General features: G+C 41.4%; 1 protein-coding gene across 1 annotated transcript in view; it reads left to right on the top strand.

Moving 5' to 3' along the window:
• EPHA3 (EPH receptor A3) overlaps window positions 1–20,135 on the top strand; it is a 220,073-nt gene that overhangs the window by 132,789 nt on the left and 67,149 nt on the right. The window contains exons 4-5 of the mRNA XM_082765208.1: window positions 7,136–7,291; window positions 7,808–8,143. Of these exons, the coding sequence (XP_082621334.1) occupies window positions 7,136–7,291; window positions 7,808–8,143 (492 nt within the window). The remainder of the gene's footprint in view (window positions 1–7,135; window positions 7,292–7,807; window positions 8,144–20,135) is intronic.

The following is a 20,135-nucleotide window of genomic DNA, read 5'->3' as shown; positions in this document are numbered from 1 at the left end:
TCTCAGTGTTTTCCTGTTAATGAAAGATTTATTTTTCTCCAAAAAATGCCTGTGAATGAGCTGAAATGCCTTATGCATTTTAGAGCAAGATATTTGTGTACCCACAACCAAATACATCTGTACTGTAATGCTGCATTTAAGACCGACTGTCTTTGTCATTGCACTTCTAACAATACTGCTGGTAGCAATCATGGCCGTAATGCACTTCATAAAAAGAGATGCAGAAGCCTGCAAGGCATAACATGAAACTATTACAGACTGCGGTTGAAAGGTGCAGTGTTATTCCCTTAGGATAAAGCTATCTCTTATGTACATATAATTAATATGTCTGCCAGTAACAGTTATTAAACAAAGAACAGGAATTGTTTCTGCTGAATGACTTGACCTGGGAGTAAAGCCAATTTAAAAAGCATCTGATTAAAATACATTAAGGTCACAGATCACTATAAAATATGAAGTGTGGAGGAAAAAGCAGAAATTTACTCATGAGTAAGATTAAATACCACTGAATATGTTTTTTTGTACTGGCAGCAGCCTTCAGGTGAAAAAAAAAAAAAAAAAAAGGAAAGTGCTCATTCTAGAGTTGATTTTTCTAGAGTAGAGGCATTGCATGGCATTGCAGTGTCACACTGAAGAGAATCCTTGCTGCACGCACAGGGAGAGGGACTGGAGAGGGTAGGAAATGGTGGAGAGAAGAGAGTGTTTCCTGAACCCTCGGATTGTGGACCTGTTCCTGTCGGAGAAGGTCTAGTGATAGGAAAGGAATTGTGTTGGTCTCGTTAATTGTTGATCTCTTCTAGTTGTGGACAGCTGAAGTAGTTTTTCACATCTGCCAACATCCTTGGCTGTGATTCCTGTATTTTCCCATCAACAGATGCAAGTGTACACGATCCATGTTTCCTTCTGCAGTGGTCTTCCCCCCTGAAGATAAGTTATAATAATAAATAGCTGCATTTTTCCAAAGCTATTGCAAAGCTAATAATGGAAATAATGCTGGTAAATCACTTTAACACTTAAAATACAACTCTTAATTTTCTGTCTGCATTTTCAGATTAAAATGTATGTCTCATAGACAGAAAATACCATATGGGACTTAATTGATTTGCTGATAATGCTTAACAAAAATGGCTGGGTTGCTTCTTCTGCTGGCCAGTTTTGTAATTATTTCAGGTATTATGTATAGCATGGCAAAGACTGCAGTGAAGATGGTGTCTATTGCGTCTTGTTGAAAGAATAATTGTAAGCTTTTATTTCCACAAGCAGTATGGTCAGCACAGAGTTTATACCAGTACCACTGCCCAGCAAAGAGAAAATGTGCTGCTGGTGCAGCAGCCTGTAGAGGGCATCCCCACCAGATGGAGAGCCTTCCCTCTTCTTCCTTCTCCTCCTCAGCAGGTACAGGGAGTTGCTGATGTACAATGGAACAGTGACATTCAGGTCTCTGCCTCTGTTCCTACTGTAAGGTGTAGTACTTGGCTCTGAGGCTTGCTCCCTTAAGTGGTATTATACTGTTTATTCAGATCCAGTGACAAAAAGCTTGTATTAAATCCAATGGAAATGAGAATTCAAAATATGCTGTAGTTTTTAGAAGCCTGTCTGGGTTATGTAGCTGTGCAAGAATATACCTAGAGGCCCAGAAAGAGAAAAGATGTACACCTATGTAATGCCATAGATTAAGTGGCTTTTCATATGCTAATGAACAGTGAGACCTGCTGAAGATTGTTTCCCTGTCCTGAGGGATTTTGCAGGATACCTACATTATAATGCAGTGTTTCCTGCTGAGCAGGGTGCTGTAATGAGCATGGAAGGAGAAAATGAGACATTTTTGGTGTAGTGAACGATGTGTGATAGAAACTGATGATGGGATGAGTCAGGGCAAAATTTTACCTTCATTTCCTATTCCTCATGCATCTGAGCCAGAACTATAGCACATCTATATGGTGTTATTTTTTAATATAGGGCATGAACGACACATATGGCTGGATATAATTTGTGACGGAAGTGTGAAATGAGCAGTTGTGAAGTCTTCTTCATTTAAAGTTAATCATGGTTTTCATATTTTTGTTGTTTACCAGAGGTATAAGCAAGTGCAGGAAGGGAAAGAGATGACTTGCCCAAGGAAAACAAAACGGTTTTAGGAGTTTTATAAGGATAATCTATGTTGCTGGTTATGTCATCCGTTTTCACAAGCTGACAGCTGTGTCACATCTCATTTTGCATGCGCACAGGTGTATGAGTGTGGAAGTGCTTTACATTCCCTTAGGTGCCAGGTGCTGTGGTTCAGTGCCACAGTGGCATTTTGCCCTCAGGCTGTCTTCTCAAACAGTAGGGGAACTCTGATTGCTTGGTGGCTGCAGCCATATCCACTTCCAGCACGCTGCATGGCCTAGGTCTTGCCCCAAAGCCTGGCACCTCCATTCCTGGTACAAGGAGCGGAGGGAGGCCTGGTGACACGGGGAGCAAGGGGCAGCTGCGGTGCCCTTGTGTCCACCAAGGGGCTCTGCCAGCACTGGTGTTCTGGGGCCATGAGGTGGTCTGAATGCTGAAATGTCCCTGACAGCTTTATTTTTTAATTTCAAGTCAATTCAAGTTGAAGTCAGTTGTATAACCCTTAATTAGGAATGTGTTTTCCTCCCCAAGTCAAACACATTGGGCGGAGGCAAAGCTCACCTGGTTGTTGAAAAGACAGTCTCATTTCTTTCAGCAGTAACTACTATGAATTGCTACATACCTTTATTTTCTTTCACTGAAGTAACTTTCTCCGCTCTGTAAGACACTCATCAACTTTAGCTTAAGGGAACTCATTTTTATACATTAACAAAGACAACTGCAATCCTGAAACTCCAGCAAGCAACTTCAATGAAGCCAGCATGGCTCGCACTTAAGCAGAAGAGACTGAAATAAGACCAAATATGATTTTAAATAACTTCTGATTAGAGTTAGCACAGGAGGTACCAGTGCAAACAGGTATTGGGCATCTGACTTGAGATGTTCTTAAGAAGCAAAACCAAACAGGCTTGCTGTACGGTGTACATGGCATATATAGAAACCCTCAATTTTTCTTTTACTCCCTTTTGGTGTCTTGAGAGGTTCCTGGACCATTTCTCATCTTTCTGCTCATGTCGCTCCCCTTCCAACATCCCGCTCTGGGGATTAGTTCTCACCAGCGACAGCTGCAGGTGGTGGGGAAACTCCTTGCTCTTCTTCACCCCCAGCGGTGACAATGAACGACCCTGGGGACAATTTCTCACCACCCCCTGCTCTGAACCCTTCTGAGAAAGGGAGCAGGCACTGGGGCCACAGCAGTGGTAGCAGCACCAGGGTCTGGAGCCTGCTGCAAGCAGCTGTTCTGCCAGCCCTGTGTCCACACTACTGCTACCAAGAATTTGGTTGGCTTTGAATGCTTAACATGAAAAACACACAAGTATAGACTCGTGGTCCCCTCCTCCACCCCCATTATTTTTTATCTTTTAGAACATTAACCTATTACTGAACTGAGTATATTAAACAACTAAAGAAATGGATAGCCTCATTTTTGTTTTCCACTTGAAAACAACATGGAAGCGAGGGAAAAAAAATTCCTTGGCTTCTAAAAGAAAAAGTTAAGGAAAATCACTTCTCACAACTGGTTCCCATGCTGAAATTACAGATTCAGTGAAGACTTGGTGTGCTAATGCTTATTTTCAACTTGACTGAAATCGAAGCTGTTCAGCTCAAAAAGCCAAACTTTCTTCCATTAGTTCATGTAATCCAGTTTTTCTGACATAAAGAAGAATGCCTTTTGAATTAAGGACTTCGGCTCTTTTCTCTTATATACCAGAAATAAGCAATTATTAGGAAAATAATAATTGTAAATACATTGAGATGGCTTCTTATTGGCACACCCCCATTCCAGGCTTCAATTTCAAGTATAATTGATTTTTTTTTCTCCTGTGGGCTGCGGTGCTGAATAATCTTAAATTGGTCTTATAGACAGAGACAGCAAGCACAAGACAGCCCAAGGGGAAGCTCTGAGACTGGGATGCCCTCACTAGAATGTGCAGGGGCAGCAGGGTTCCAGCGGCGCTTCCCCCCCAGCCCGACTGCTCGTTCAGTGCAGTGGTGGCAGCAGCCTGAAACAGGGACCTCTCTGTCCCTCTGGAAGAGAAAAAGCCTGATCATGCCTCCTACATACTCCTGCTTCTTCCTTTCTTCTCCTTCCCCACACAACCACCAACAACTAAATGGGGTCTGCAGGTTTTCATCTGAGGCGCTTCTTAATGGAGCAATTTGATTCCTTCCTTTCTCATCCTTACCCCACAAAATAAGTCTACTGCTTGTGCAAGTTTGTTTTTTGATGTTTAATTCATTATCGTATTAAAATGTTGGTAGTAGGTGCTTTGAATGTGTCCCAAATAAGCAGTCTTACTGTAGTTGCATTCCATGAATGAATGCTCAGGTGTTAACAATGCTATGAATAAATTATGCTTCATAAGAAGTTGAAACTGGGTCCTGTAGGAAGACCAAGTACATGACAAAGGTTCAGTTTTACATTACTAGTCTTTCTGCAATCTGTATGTTAAGCTAGTATAGACAGTTATTAGAAAAAATAAAAAAAAAGATTCATGCTGTATGTACTCATAAATACATCTTTGTCTGGTGTATGCTTTCCCATGAGTTTAAAAATGTCCCTTCAAAGTAAGTAGATATGGTTAAGTGTTTAATAACTGGTTTTGAGTTTCCATAGGAAGTTTTGATGAGCATGCTGTGTGAATGTATAAATAGAGGCAGCATGATTCTTGTTTTTTATGTCCTTTCTCGGTGAGTGGTAATGGTAAGGATGGGGTTGACATCACTTCTTTTCTTTGGGCCAGGAACAGCCATTCCATGCCACAAGGCAATAAAATAATCGGAAGCTCCTCTGTCAGCAGGAGGGGGAACAGAAACTTGCTCTAGGTGTGACCTGCTTGTCATGGGGCAATAGCTGGGAGGGGATGAGATCTGAGGACTGCTCTAGCAACAAAACCCCAGAAGCTAACTGTTTTCTGCTGTATTTTCTCCTAGCGGAGGTGTTTAAGAGGGGTCAAGGTTTCCTTTATTCTCCTCAAGTTAAGCAAACAAAAGTCTCCAAAGACCCTTGCAGCTTCAGAGGAGATGGAAACAAAAACAGCCCTGACTGAAGGAGGGCAGGCTGTGCCAGATCTTATAGATTGGTGTTAGGCTCTGCAAGCTCTGCTGTGAGGTCATTTTTAGCAATTCTGCTTTCACAGATTGTCTGGTGGCACCACGCATCAGAGGCTGAACCCGGGGATTGTTTCATTAGGGCTTGCAGGAGAGATCGTGAAGTGGGAGATGTCTTTCTCAGCTGTTTCAGTAGTGTGGCAGTAGGAGGTAGCAGCTGCAGCCAGGCAGCATCTATTTGCAAGGGCTGGGAAGTGCTGAAGGGTGGCTGAGATTAGCGCTTCCTTGTGAAACATTTTATACTGCTCAAGCCGGGCTCACTGCCGTGCAAGGAGGTTTTTCTTTATTAAGATGTATCAGAACAGGACATGTGGCTGTACTGGGTTTTGATTTCCCTTCAGCGTTTTTCACTTGGGTGTTTGGCACTGGGAACTAATGAACAAGTTAGCCTAGCCCAGAAATTCAGTTAGGATTTATTTATGGATTGTTATGTGGAAGCTGAATGGTCATTTTAAAGCTGTACCTTCCCTCTCTCCTCCATCCCTTAAAAAGGTGTTGGGGTTCTTATTCTGGCATTTTTTCACCTCAAACTGCTCATTTGAAATACTTTTTTTTTAATTATTATTCTGTTTGGGCAGTGCACGAACGAATGGAATCCTGCATATTACATTTATGAATCAGCTCATGTCCATAAGCAAAAATGAACAAGGCGTGCCTGCTTAGCTTCATGCTAAGATGATAAACCTATTCCTTTGGCTTCAAATTAACATTGAAATCCATGGCAGGTCCAGAGCCATTTTATTCAAGCTTGAATGTCTGGACTCCAGATACAAAAAGCAGTTTTCCTAGCATGCTAGTGCATTAGGCAGTGTTTCCTGTGGAACAGAAGCGTAGCAAAAGGTGATCGAGTTTTCAGATACATTTCCTTTTGTTACATTGTCTGTTTGTGTACTGCTGTTGTAGCTGTGGGTACAGACCTGCAGGTGACCGGTGTCAGCAGAGCGACTGTGCTGGGTAAATGCTGTTCAGAGAAGAATGTGTGCCTTGGAGAGAAACCGCAGCTGAACAGTAGAGTCTGAGTGGTGTTATCTGGTTTGGGTTTAATATATTTCTTTTGGTTTTCAGATGGTGAGATCATCTTAGCGGAAAGAAGTCAACCATGTTATTTGACTGCATGGGTTTTTCATAAAGCTATTTACTTGATTGTTCATTTCTGTAACTTATTTCAAAGGCTGTTTTCATCTGATGCAAATGTGGCAATGAATCAGTCTGAAGTGCAACAGGAGCCAAAACAGAGGGTGTGTGCAAATGTTAATGAAACATCATCACCAGGGCTTTGTCAAATGCAGCTTTTGTGGGTTCAAGCTCCATCCTTAGAGGACTGGGTAATGCAAAAAGCATCCTCTTAGTACAGACCATGAAAGTTCCCAGTAGTCAATCAGGATCAGAAGCAGCTCTTTGAGTTTGATGCATAGGCCTTCAGAAATGGAATACGTTTTATACTGTTTAGGTTATTTTCTTCCTTTTGGCTGACTTAGTCATGCCAAACTGAATAGACATAGGTTATAATTAGCGTCCCCTTGTCGGTAAGCCTTGGCAACAGGGAGAGGATGAAGTTAACTTCTTATACAGGACAAGGCCCATGTTTTAGTTAATTAACCAGAAGAGAAGAAGGAAGAAAAAAAAAAAAAAGGTGAAGCTCTCATAATGTAATACAGAAAATGTTTCCTCCTGGTGGTGGATTGTACTGTTTTGCTATACAGGCAAAATTAAATACAAATCTAAGTTGATTTGCTTCATTCTACTAAGAGGTTTTATTTCTATTTCTCATTATGAGAAAACTCAGGGTTTTAGACCATAAACTCCCCCAAGATGTGATCTACCTATGGATAGATTCCAGGATAATAACCAGATCACCTGTTAAAATGGAGGACATGTCCATGGAATTTAAAACTCCACTCCTGTCATTTTGCAGCCTGTCGACCTGGGTTCTACAAAGCCTCTGCTGGCAATGTGAAATGTGCTAAGTGTCCACCTCACAGCTCTACCTATGAAGACGCGTCTCTGAACTGCAGGTGTGAAAAGAATTACTTTCGCTCTGAGAAAGACCCTCCATCCATGGCTTGCACCAGTGAGTAGCATCATTGTGCTCGGGGCTGTCGTTCTTGCTCCTCCATCTGTATCTGAGCAGCTTGCTTGCTTCCTCTCATGTTCCATTGCTGTCACCCATCCACTGCCTGCCATGTTTTCTTACGTGTTAGGTTACCAAAGATTCTTGGGCTAGGTTTATGCCTTTTCTCTTTCTCCTTGTTATTCTCTGCGTGACCCCAAAAGGAGAGCTAGGATTTTTCAACTGTTAACAATATCTTTAGCAAAATCCAAGTGCAATTACCAGTAGCTGTTCTGCACAACTCTAGTAAAGCAGCTCTTAGTCCTGAACTGTTCCCTTAGAGTAACAATTGTTTATACTAAAACATGGTCCTTGACAGACTAGGTCTGTAGTCCAGTGAAATATTACAACTCTCCCTACAGGAATTGACTAGAGGAGATTGGTTATTTATGTTACTTGCTTTTGTATTTTTGTGTCCTTGATACCCCCATCTTAGCACACTACAGAAAAACACATGCGTTTGCTTTCTTTTTGTAGGACCACCCTCTGCTCCAAGAAACGTTATCTCTAACATCAACGAGACGTCTGTTATCCTGGACTGGAGCTGGCCCCTTGACACAGGAGGTCGGAAAGATGTCACTTTTAACATCATTTGCAAAAAATGTGGAGGAAGCAGCAAGCTGTGTGAGCCGTGTAGTGACAACGTGCGGTTCTTACCCAGTCAGACTGGCCTCACCAACACCACGGTGACAGTAGTGGACCTTTTGGCACATACTAATTACACTTTTGAGATTGATGCAGTCAATGGGGTATCCGACATGAGTACACTTTCCAGACAATTTGCTGCTGTCAGCATCACGACTAATCAGGCTGGTGAGTCTCCTCCTGATTACCGTTTCTTTGTTCAAAACTACTGAGACGTATGTACCTTTGTCTCCATTCCCTGCTTTACAGGAGTTACTCTGAATGCTCATGTGCTAGGGTAACTAATTGACTTGAATATGCTAGTAAAAGTAAAAGCAGAAACAAACCCAGCGTGTGTTGCTGTCAAAGGACCTGGCAGCATGGCTGTTATGATTAACTCCCAGTCCCCAGTTAATAGTCTCTAATAGCAGACTTGTAAGATCCCATAGCCAGAATGTGTTTTATTAATAAAACCAGATTTTAATAAAACACTCATTTCAATAATCTCCAACATAAATTACTGTAGTAATCTTAGTGATTAATTTTGATTAAATAGAAGTGAAAAAATGCCTTGATATTAGTCACATCAAAAGCTAACATTAAATTAGGTTTAAAATGCTGCTTTTTTTTTTTTTCCTTTGCAAGTTGTCTCACCAATTCTGACTCACTGCCAACATGATGGGGGTGTGGAGCTGCATACTGAATTAGGTCCTGGGCTATTGGTTGATAGTATGCAAAGGGACTGCTCTGCTTCTGTGACTTATTAAAGTCATTGAGGCCCTGCATGAGCACAGCATTCTGCCCAGACTGTCGGATCAGAGCTTTTGTCGCTGCTGTGCTATTCTACCATTTGCTTCTCCTTTGGCAAAGTTTCATTTATCTGAAAGATGTGGAGAATCTAGACTCTTCTGCTAGCATTTGTTTAGGTACCAAGGCTGGAGCCATGTTTGCCAGTAAAGAGAGACTAAATGCTGAAATTTCAGTAGTCCTACTCCCGCTGTTCACCATCAGGAAGCTTTATGCTAAAAGCATGTGTGTATGAGATAAGTCTGCTCCCACCTCCTCCCATCCCACACCACATCCTTAAAATACCTACACTTCTGTCTTCCTCAAAGCACAAACCAAGTTAACATCATTCTAAGTAGACGTTCTCCCAGCAAGCTATGTTATCACAATGTTTTTCACCAGGGAGGCTGTGTCTCTTCTCCTGAGATCACAGATCTGCTCTAGTGGGAGGCATAAAGATGTGAGAACAGACGGTTTTCTGGCAGCAGTCAGTAAATTTCCAAATGCTCTCGAGAACTGTCTAACTATGCAGTAGGCACATAGAGGAGAATCTACCCAATTGAACTGTCTTCGCGTGATCTCTTTCTCATTTAGACATTGACTTCAGCTCTGAAACTTGCATTTTATGTCCATTCCAAATAATTTGCTACTGTTATTTTGGGGGGATATTTGTGTCAGTGCCTTGAGCAGCTTTTGTTTAGTTGCTCTCTTTTCTTCTGTTTTCTGTATCAGAGATATTGTCTTTCAGCCTGTTCATCATTGTAGCAGATAAAAATCACCTGGGGACACTCCATTAAATGAACTCTTTAGGATCAGTGAAAGGTATTTCTCTGCAAAGGTCTTCTGCTTTGCAACGCGCTTCCCTAGGGCTCAGAGCTGGCTGCCTTTGCACTATAATGTAAGGTAGATTTTGATTTTGTTTTGGAATGCATGACTCCTGTGACATGGTTGTCAGGGTCAGTGCCTTTCTGGCAACAGCAATTTTGTTTAATGCAACCTACAGGCTGCTTAAGCAATTTGTTTTCTACTTGTATGCATTTTTGCTTTAAGTACTTAGGTGATGGTTTTAGTACTTTTAGGTTGAATGATTTAATTGTGCTGTCTCTTGATCATGCTGATTGATTTACTTTGTTAGATTTCCACTAGAAGTTATGTAAGTTGCTAAAATTAGACCTTAAATACCCATATAAGTCATCTTTCTAAGAGTAATTAAAAGAACACAATTTCTCTAGCATTGCCTTCCTGGTTAGATCATAAAAGGGACACACCTGAGGCATATTTTTGGTTCATGTTATACATAAACAACTGGGAGGAGGGAGAGAAAGTTTGAACATCTTACACTGCATTGTAATTTAACATTTCAGAAAAAGATTTAAAGCACTGTTGAGCTGGATCTGGAAGAAACCAGAAGACCCAAAAGCCAGTCATGACACCAGGACTGTAATTTGTACTGTCTGTCTAGAGGTACATTTCCTTCAAGGACAGAGGTACCTAGCAGTTGGATAAAACTTAGGTTAAATGGCTATGCTGTGCTGGACCCAAAAAAGGAGAAGGGGCATATTGCTTTGGGAGTCGTTGTGTGGATGGGGTATCACACATGGTGGTCCAGCTCAGGATGGCCAGACAGATCCTGGGGACAGAGCCCATAGCAGGCCCAGGGAGGGAAAGGTGTTAGCAGGCTGTGAATTTTGCAGAGAGGATTGAAGTACAGAAGGTCCGTAACTCTTCTCTGGGATCTCCTGAATCCAGGCTCTTTATCTTCTGCCAGCCATGATTTGAGAGCCCTGTGCCCTTGCAATGGACGTGATGAAGTTACAGTTTTAATCCTGGAGATTCAGTACCCATGTTTTTCTTTTGCCTGGTGACAGGATCCATCCCAACTTAGTGAAAACTGTTCTGCAGAATGTCTTCACGCTCATAAAACACTGTTATCTGAGTATATGAGTTTCCAAGAATCACAGGCAGACCTGGAGAATGGTGTAGATTTTCTAATGACAAAAACAAGATGTTTATGGCAGTTCTCTTGGAGGTAAAAATCATACATTGTACATCTTTAGACAAGCTCTATTCAAGAGACACATGGGCTGTATTATGTTTGCTGTGTCTCTGAGTTGCAAAGTCCCACTGAAAAGTGAATAAACCTTTCTCTCCATGCTTCTCAGCATACAAATGGGTGTATCTTCCCACGCATCCATCACCGGATTAATAGATCAGAATATACATAATACTAATTTTCTGTAATACGGCAATTGGGAGATCTGCCAGTGTGTGTTAAAATAAATTCAGCTGATACGTTAACAAGTCAGTCAGCTTTCACAGCAGCTCCATTTTTAAATGTAAACACATCATATACACACATGCATGCACATATTTGTAATTTGCATATGCTTGCAGATACACACTTTAAATATTGCTGAAAAGATCGCTGATGCCTATGCAATCCCTATGAGCTCTGGAATCTATAACTAAAAGCCACAGTAAGGTTATACTAGAGAGTTTTCAGACCTGATCTGGAACTAGAGGAAAGGTGTTATTTGTTGTCAGTGGTGGGGTTTGAAACGTCCAGGCTCTGATTCTGCTGTCATTGAAAATTCACGGAAGTTAATACATTTTACTGTACAAAAGTGGTGTAAAACCAAGCTCCAGTCCCCTGCACTGAGGGAAATTCAGAATCATTTTGGGAAATGGATTGGGCTTTTTTGTTCTTTCTGTCTGTCATATTTTTACTGCACTTTGTTTTCATTTCCTTCTAGTGAAGGTGAATGAATAAGCAGGCATGTCTGAAGAAAGAAAAAAAAAGTATCTTGCAATATATGGCTAGACAGACAGATATGACACTGCAATATTTCTAATCCTGTTAAGTCTTTCTGTCCTTGGAGCTAAAATAAGAGAAAGGGCACACATTTCTATTTAATTTAGCTTGTTGATCATCCTCTTTGATTGCACTGTAATACATGCCTTCAGTTGCTGCTTGATAAGGCATCCTCCAAATTATATTGAAGCACTCTGAGGCTCTCACCTCACATCAGTATGTCGCACCACACAGATGTTATCTCCTAATAATACCAATCAACCCCATTTAGAAAGGGTCACTGACTGCTACAGGAGGTTGTCTGGAATTCCGTGTCCCTCGAGGTGGTATGCTAATTGTGAATGTGCCATGCAGGGGGACTGACAGCTGTGCCACACTGCCTGGCTTGCTGCTGAAGTGATCAGGTGCCTGTGCACAGATATTATAGGTTCATTGGGTTTTCTGGTCACAGTTTGTGCTTTTTTGTTTGGTTGGTTTTTAGTATCTGTAAAACCAGAAAGAAGCATCCTCCTTGGAGAGTTATAAAGAACCCAGTGGCAAAAGTTGTTCATTCCAGGTCAGGGCAGCGCTGTATTTACTGGCTTTGGGCTGTAGCAAGCACAAAACTCCCACTGGAGCCCAAAGAGGTTTTAAAGGGATACAGGGTGTGGAACTGACTCAAGAAAGGCTAAGATTTGGTAGGGAGAGCACAGTCATGCTACTAGATCATCATTTTACAGCACTGAAGGAGGAGGTTTTCCAATGCAAAACACAGCCAGCAGGTCAGGGAAATACCTGTGCTGAACATGTTTTGCTGATACTGCATGGGAAAGTAATGTTTTTTTCTGCCATGTCAGTGTTTTTATGGTATCACATAGTGTCATGTGGATTGACTCAGGAATGCTGAGCAAAATGTTTGTATTTTAACCAAGTACTTAATTGACTTAGCTGCACTTTAAATAGACATATACTCAGCAGTGATCTTTGCAATCCAGAGGAGACAAGGAGAACTTGCAGAAGTCTGCAGTGCTAGCAGATGCTGATCTGTCAGGTAGGTCTTAAGAAGCCTCTTCCATCCCTTGTGTCCCAGTGCCATCCCCATTTCTGTTGTTGATTGCCTCCTGCACCTGGGGAGGAATATCTCCATATGCCAGGAGATGCTGGAGGCCAACTGGCTGGAAAGCAGCTTTTCAGGGAAGGACCTGGGGGTTCTGATGGATGCCAAGTTGACCATGGGCCAGCTACATGCCCTGGCAGCTATGAAAACCAACAGCACCTGGAGCTGTATTAGGAAGAGTGTTGCCAGCAGGCCAAGGGAAGTGACCTTTCCCCTCTGCTCAGCCTTGGTAAGACCATGTGTGGTGTGTCCACAGCTTGTCCCACTTGCGGTACAAAGAGAGACATGGGCAGAGCAAAGCGAGTCCAGAGACAGGCATTACTTGTGTCCCTTACACATGTAAGGGACAGGAACTTCTGTCATGTGAGTAGAAGTGGAGACAGCTAGGACTGTTTATCCTGAAGGAGAGAAGCCCTGGGGGATCTTAACCATACGTACAAATGCCTAATGGGAGGATGCAGAGAAGGTGGAACCAGGCTCCTCTTATTATTGGTGTCCAGTGACAGGATGAGGCATTAGGCACAGACTGAAATATGAGAAATTCTGTTTAAGCATAGACAACAAACTTTTTTACTGTGTGATTAAACACTGGGACAGGTTGTCCAAAGAGATGGTGGCATCTCCGTCTGTCAAGGTATTCAAAACCCAACTAATGGAGGAACTGGGCAACCTCCTCCAACTGACCCTGCTTCTGCAAGGCCCCTTCCCACCTCAGTCCTTCTGTGGTTTGTGTGCAAAGGGGGATAGCAGCAGCTGGAAGGGACTGATCAGTAATTACCCTTGTCTTTTCACCTTCAACTTTTTGTTCATAGAACTAGGCCTTCTCAATGAAATTTGGGGGAGTAAACTTCACATACATGTACTCAGTTTGGAGAGAGTAAGGCCTATGGGTGTGGAGGGGCTGCCAACCTCTATCCTTGTTTCAAAGAAATTCAAGAGAGTGTTATTGAATCATTGTTCTGCTATTTAGCAATGATAACTTCAAATCTCTTACCATTTGTCATAGCACATAAAGTTTATACATACATGAACAGGAAAAACTACAGTAGGATTAGATTATTTTGCGGAACACCTCCATAAGAACAGATTGCTTTAAAGGAGGAGATGTGATTTAGATAAATTGCCTGTGGGTTAATGCCTCCCTCCTAAGTGTTTTCACCAGAGACCCTGCAGTATCCATTCTTATTCTTCCATGTACTGTACAGCATTGTTGTATTCTGTTCAACAGTTATGGTTCCCCCCCTTAGAGTCAGCAGGGAGTAAATTGAGACCTACTTTCCACTAACTAGCTTTCCCCACATGAATATTAGGATGCTTGGTAATGGGGGAAAGCAGTTTTAAATCCCATGTGAGCATTCCAGTAAAACTGTTGCAAACCACTGCATAGTCCCACTTAGTGCAAGAATGATTTTTTTCATACTTTATAATGTTAAATTAATTGGGACCTTCTACAGGAAGAGTGCCCCAATGTGGGATCTAATCAAGTTGGTTTATAAACAAGTTTACGTTATACTAGAACAGTTTTACTAAGGAGACAGTTAATTTACGTTTGAAGATGTCTTTGGGCTTCCTAGCTGCAAGAACTGTATAAGGTCTGGAAAACTGAAGTGCTGTCCCAAGAGAGATTGTGTGCAGTTATATTTTTAATTTCCATTTACTGTATTAAAATAGCTTTGGGTCACCAAGCAGGCAGCAAATCCAGTTGTCCAGTTTACACCATAGCAGCCACAGAGGCAGAGAAAAGAGAACAAAGTCAAAAATCTGTAGAAGGTAGGTGGGAACAAGAGGTTACTCCTGTGGCCTTTTTTCTGCACTGGCAGTTTCCTGGATTCAGCAGCTTCTCCATATCAAGCTAAATATTCTGGCTCCAAACCCAAACTCTGTATGTGTATTTTCCTTCAATTATTTACAATATGATTCAGAGAGTCCAGGGTTCTTGGAAAATAATGATTAGCAAGCAAGTTCATTGTCAATAATTACAGCTTTTGTATTTTCCAAGTAAACCTATGCTGATGCCCAAATGTTTGGCTTTTAATACCTTGTGTCTTTACTATGTGCCTGCTTGATAATAAAATAGATTGTTTTCTTCTAATAGCTAAAAGCACACTGTAGCAACTTTAGAGGTAGTTTTATGTTTGATTAGTTCTTAAGGAGTTAAGGCCTTGTAAACCTCCACAGTCTCCACAGTGCAGCTGCGAGAAGGCAATAGCAGCTGAGCTCAGTGCCAACAAGCCAGTGTCACCACTGAATCAATTCCAACAAGCTTCTGATGCCGTGCATCCTAGCATCAGGAGAAGAGCAAAGGGGATATGTTCTAGCAGGAGATCTGAGACTCAGCCTTCAGATTTTGTGGGCTAACTTCTACCTGTGTTTGTGATGAAGTGATTATGCTCCTCCATGAAGTGACTAACAGCCTAAACCTGTGTTTTGGTCTCCTCACCATTCAGTTTTGCACTTGTGAAATGTTTATTTCTTCCTCTGCACAGTTTTTTTTATATAGGAAACTTAAACTGTCCCTGAAACCAAGTTGAGGCATCTGTATACATCTATAGCATAGAGAATTATAATAAAAAGATACCCAGGAGTAGTGGGCTTACTATCAGAAACCTCCTCCTTTTATCTTTCATATTTCATTTAAAAAAAAAAAAAAAAAAAAAAAGAACAACCTGTTACTGTTTAATAGCTTAAACCATGCTTGAAAAGGTGCAGGAAAACAGATGGCTGCAATAGTTGCTGCTCCTGTGCACCTCAGTGTGGCAGTATCGCTTCTGGGAGAGGACTCTAATCTGTTTTTGCCTCTCATTCGTTGTGGACTAATGAATAATGATGTGATAAAACCACATCAGCCAGATAGTTTCTTCAGATGTAAACATACAGCCCATTCTGTTACATATATTTAATCAAATCTATTTTTATTCCTCTTTCTATCTCTTCCTTAAATATATTAGCTGCCAAATGTAACAGTTTTAAAATGCACCACAGATAAGGTAGTTAAAGAAGAAGGTAACAGGTAAGGCAGTAAGGAGCTCTTGTGAGGGGCTAGTATCAAAAAATAGTCAAAAAAAAAAAAAAAAAAAAAAGCTTTGAGAACAAAACTGGCCACTAGGCACAGAAATTAGGATCACTGGGAGGAGTGTCTTAAAGGATAGGTATAGCTGGTTTGTAATATCTTGATCTATGTGTCTCATCTGTAGACAGAAAAGTTCAAGCTATCTATTCAGCTTCGCCTTGAGGGATAAACATTTAAAATAAAGAAGAAATCAGAAGTTTTTGGATCTGTTGAAGGCAAAGACTTACTTGGCTCCCAGGGAGAGCTGTTCAAACCTCCTCAGAACTAGAGTTCTGCTTGCTTGAAATCTGTTGCTTTGAGGGAATAAATTCAACACCAAGTTGGGCACCAAGTTTTATTTCAGTACGGATCTCTGATTGCTTGTGAGAACTGCGACACTATCTCTGCATTCAGCCTTCTTTCTGTCAGGCTAGACTGCACAGTCTTCCGCAACTTAGAAATGACGTATGATGCTCCCTGGTTAAATAAAATCCATATTTAGAAAGGGTTGTGTGCACTTTACAATCTATATCCCAAGACAGGTCCCTTAAGTAGATATATCTTTGAAGAGAGACAATTTGAGAAAGCCACAGATGTTTGGTGCATGATATATTTCTTTCTTTCCCTATGGTCCTTATGAAAAGGATAAGAAGATAGACTTATTAAAAGTGAGCTAATGACATGATGTAGGGAGTCTCTGGTTCATTGACTGTTATTACAGCTGTGCCCCATTATGTACTGAATACCTAGGACATTGTTTTTTGAATGACATTTATCTTTTGAGTTTCAAACATTCCTGGCATAAATAAAGATTTTACGCTTTTCAAATGTGTTTTACAGTTCAGCCCAGAGGCTATTCAAGGATCGTTTTAACTCAATAAAACTCCTCCTTTAGGGATATAAAAGGGAAGTGTTTTAACAATGTCACTCCATGCATAGCCTGTTATTAGCTAGAGAAGCTCTGCCTGCAAAGCCTTTGATCCCTTTTCCCCTGGATGTGGAGGAAGCTATGCTGAGGATTCAAAGTCTCTGACATACATCCATCTCTTCTGTGTGAACACAGTCCTTGTGTAAAGGCTCGTGACCTTAGGGGAAGTTCAAAGGTGAAGTTTGAGCTCAGACAGTGTTTTCCCCTTCTGTGCTTTTAGCTACCCACTTTACCGTTTTCAAAAGTCATGGTGAAATGGTGGATAATGTTTTTGTATACCACTTCTATCAGTCTTTAATGTGAAGCTACACGTGGGTTCTCATTTAATACCTTGGTTTGCTAAAGTAATGAAAAGAAAGAAATGTGAATAAACAGGATGCTTAGACCTCACTTAAATACAATTCCTTAGGTTTCTGACTGCTTTATGTGTGATAGCATTCTGAGTGATCACTGAGGGAAATAATCTCTGTCCCTCTTGACTGTAAGCAAAGCTGTCAACTTTCCTTGCTTCTTAAAGCTCCTCCATCTAGACAATTGGAAAGCAGCGAGAGCTGGGGAAAAAAAAAAAAAAAGTTATCTTTTTCTTTGGGTTTGGGGACTATTCCTGTCAATTGGAATTATTAATTCAATGTTTATTTTTAAACGCATTTTAACATAAAATAGAACTGTAGCAGAATACATATCCTTCTAGTAAACTATACTGTTATATATAAAGAAACATTAAAAACAAAGATAACAATAAAATCATCCCAAAATCTAAAAGAAAGTGCAAGGAGATGTAATCACTTTTCAGGCCTGCTCCATCAGATTATCATGTTCTGGTTAGCCTTTACAGAATCATTTGTTCTGCAGCTGACTGTGAAACTGTCAGGGAATGACAGGGCCAGGGATCTGAGAAATACTCTTCCCATTCAGTGTTTTCTGACCAGGCTGAAAAGACTTTGTTGGAACTTACCAAAAGATTAGTTCAAGAGCTCATGGTAGCTATTTCAAAGGAGAAACATACAGAAGAAACATAGTAGAAACAAAGGAGAAACATAGTAGAAATTACTTACCTGAATACGATTGTTGTCTTCTCTGGGTTTGGATACTGGTATTTCTAGAGATGGCTCTTAAACACATTTCTTAAATTGTGAGTGGCATTGCTTTGGTTGAGGTAATAACTTCCATGGAAGGGGAAAGCCTAATCAGCATCTGACAGTTGATGTCACAGTCATGGGGAATAAATTGTTTTCTGAAAACTTCACACCAGGAAGCCTGAGATGCTAACATCCTATGAAGTAACGTAACAATGGGGTGAGAAAGGCAAAGCAAAACTGTTTATTTTAAACCAATATGGTCTTAAATGCATACAGCGAAAAATATGAAGTATTGATAAGCTCCCACCATCACCATCTCAAACAGAGAACAGAAAGAATAACATTTATATTTGAGTACCTTTGGGCCGAATCCTTGTGAAAGCATATACGGCATTTGTCTCCTCTGTGAAATAACAGCTGTGAGCGCTGTGGCACCATAATTTTCGGTTTCTGAGGTGAGTGCCTTGTGCAGGCTGATACTTCCCAAATGGACATGGCGTTTCTGTGATTTATTACACATGTGTTAAACATATGAGTAAGTCTAATGTTTGGTTCGCTCTGTGGAAGGCATTTGCTATCTCCCTTAATAAAAAGGGGGAGAGATGAGAACATGAACGAGCACCACTTAATGAAGTTTGCTTTTAATTTAGAATTTATTTGTAAGAGTGAGAAATGAGCTCTGACAATCACTTTTCCAGTGACAGCTGCTGCCCAGAAGGTTGCCTTTCTCTGCACTTGAGAGGGAAATCAAACAGCTGCTTTTTAGTGTAATTCCTGCTGAAGCTGAGCATTCTCCCTTTTTCAGTTCCCTGCTTTCTTTCCTTCGTGGCACCTGTGCAATGCCTGCAGCCGCTCTGGAGTCTGTAACCACAGGCTAGAGTCCACCAGCTTCCAGATGCAGTGGAGTGCTTCAGCCACAATGCAGGAAATCATCCATTAAAATAATCACAAACCAGTTAGTCTCCAAAATATTGTATTCCTTTTCTGGCAGAAACAGCTGCCCCACACTGCTTTGTTTCATCTAAAGTTTAAGCTGTTTCTGTTTATCCTAAAAGTTTTGTCCTCATATTCTCCTCATTTTGACTTGTGTAAATGCCCAGGTCTTGGTAGCCCTCTCACAGAAAGGGTGAAGCTTTGATTACGATTGCATGCTGCTCAGATCCAGCTTGAATCCAGTGAAACAGCCCTGTATGCTGCCACAGGCCCCTTGCTGTTGGGATGGATAGTTTTCCCTAAATTCCCTAAATCCTCGTCTCTGGTGACAGGAAAGGTGCACTGCATTCTGGCTGACAGTCACCTAATGATATTGCAGAATCAGATGACATTTTACAGTGCAAGTCATAAAACTATATTGAGTCTGCTGCAGCTCGAGCAAAAGGTGCAAGAGCCCATGCAAATGCACCTTGCTGGTTTAACTGCGTGCCCTGGAGATTAAAGAGTGAAGGACTGTGTCTGCAGGCCTTGCCAAGAGGTGGGTAATTGCATCTGGAGGAGGAAGATGCGGGTTAGCAGGTTTCCAAAATGTTGTTAAAGTGTAGCTGTTTCCCCTTTCTGCCCCATGACCAGGGAGTCCCTGGGGACCCCACTCTGGCCATGCCTTTTTGGAATATGCCTGTGGGACCAGCCCCATCCCTACTTGCTGTAGCACAGCAGTGTTGGGGCTGGCAGTGCATGTAACTGTGCTCAGCAAGGAAAGTAAATAATAGCGCAATCCAACAAGTCTTAAAATAGTGCAACTGCTGCTTTCTGCGAGCAGTCTTCTGTAATAAACCACCTAGATGTTAATCCACAGGCTAGACACTGGAGATGTAAAGGGTCCAAGGGTAAGTGCAGCAGTTCATACAAACATAATGTGATCATATCATGGAGATGTGTCATTGCGCTGATTTGCAATGAGTCTGTTGCTTAGGACTCTGGCACAGGCTGAATGCTGTTTGACAGTGGAATGGTTGGGTAAACCTGAAGATAGAAAGGCAATACTTAAAAACCCAGGTATTGGGTTCTTGTTGCTTGGATGTAGCATGTACGTGCAGGGTGTCTGGCTGTGCTGGATCCAGCTAAACATGGGCACATGATACTTGCAGCTGGGTAAGTGCTGCCACACATCCTCACTTTGTGGATGTGACTTCAGATTTTAAGAAAAACTGCCTCTAAGTGAGAGACATTCAGACCTTGGTCTTTATGCTTGGCAATGTATGATGGTTTTGTGGTTTGGAATTGGTGCTCTAAAACGTACAGATTTGGGTTTGGGTCCCAGTGGATCCTACTGTCAGAGGCTGCAGCTCTCATTCTGAGATTATGATCTTTATTTACTGTTCTGGTTCTACATTACCTCCTAGGGGCATTCAAGAAAATTTATATGTTGTATCAGATGACAGCAGTATGATTAGATAATAAAATCACCAGTTTTTTAAAGAAGGAAAAAGAAGCA

This window comes from Aythya marila, assembly GCF_965140915.1.
Source record: "Aythya marila genome assembly, chromosome: 1".
NCBI classification, from domain to species: Eukaryota; Metazoa; Chordata; class Aves; order Anseriformes; family Anatidae; genus Aythya; species Aythya marila.
Note: the sequence above shows the minus strand (reverse complement) of the source record. Positions and strands in the feature narration are given on the sequence as shown.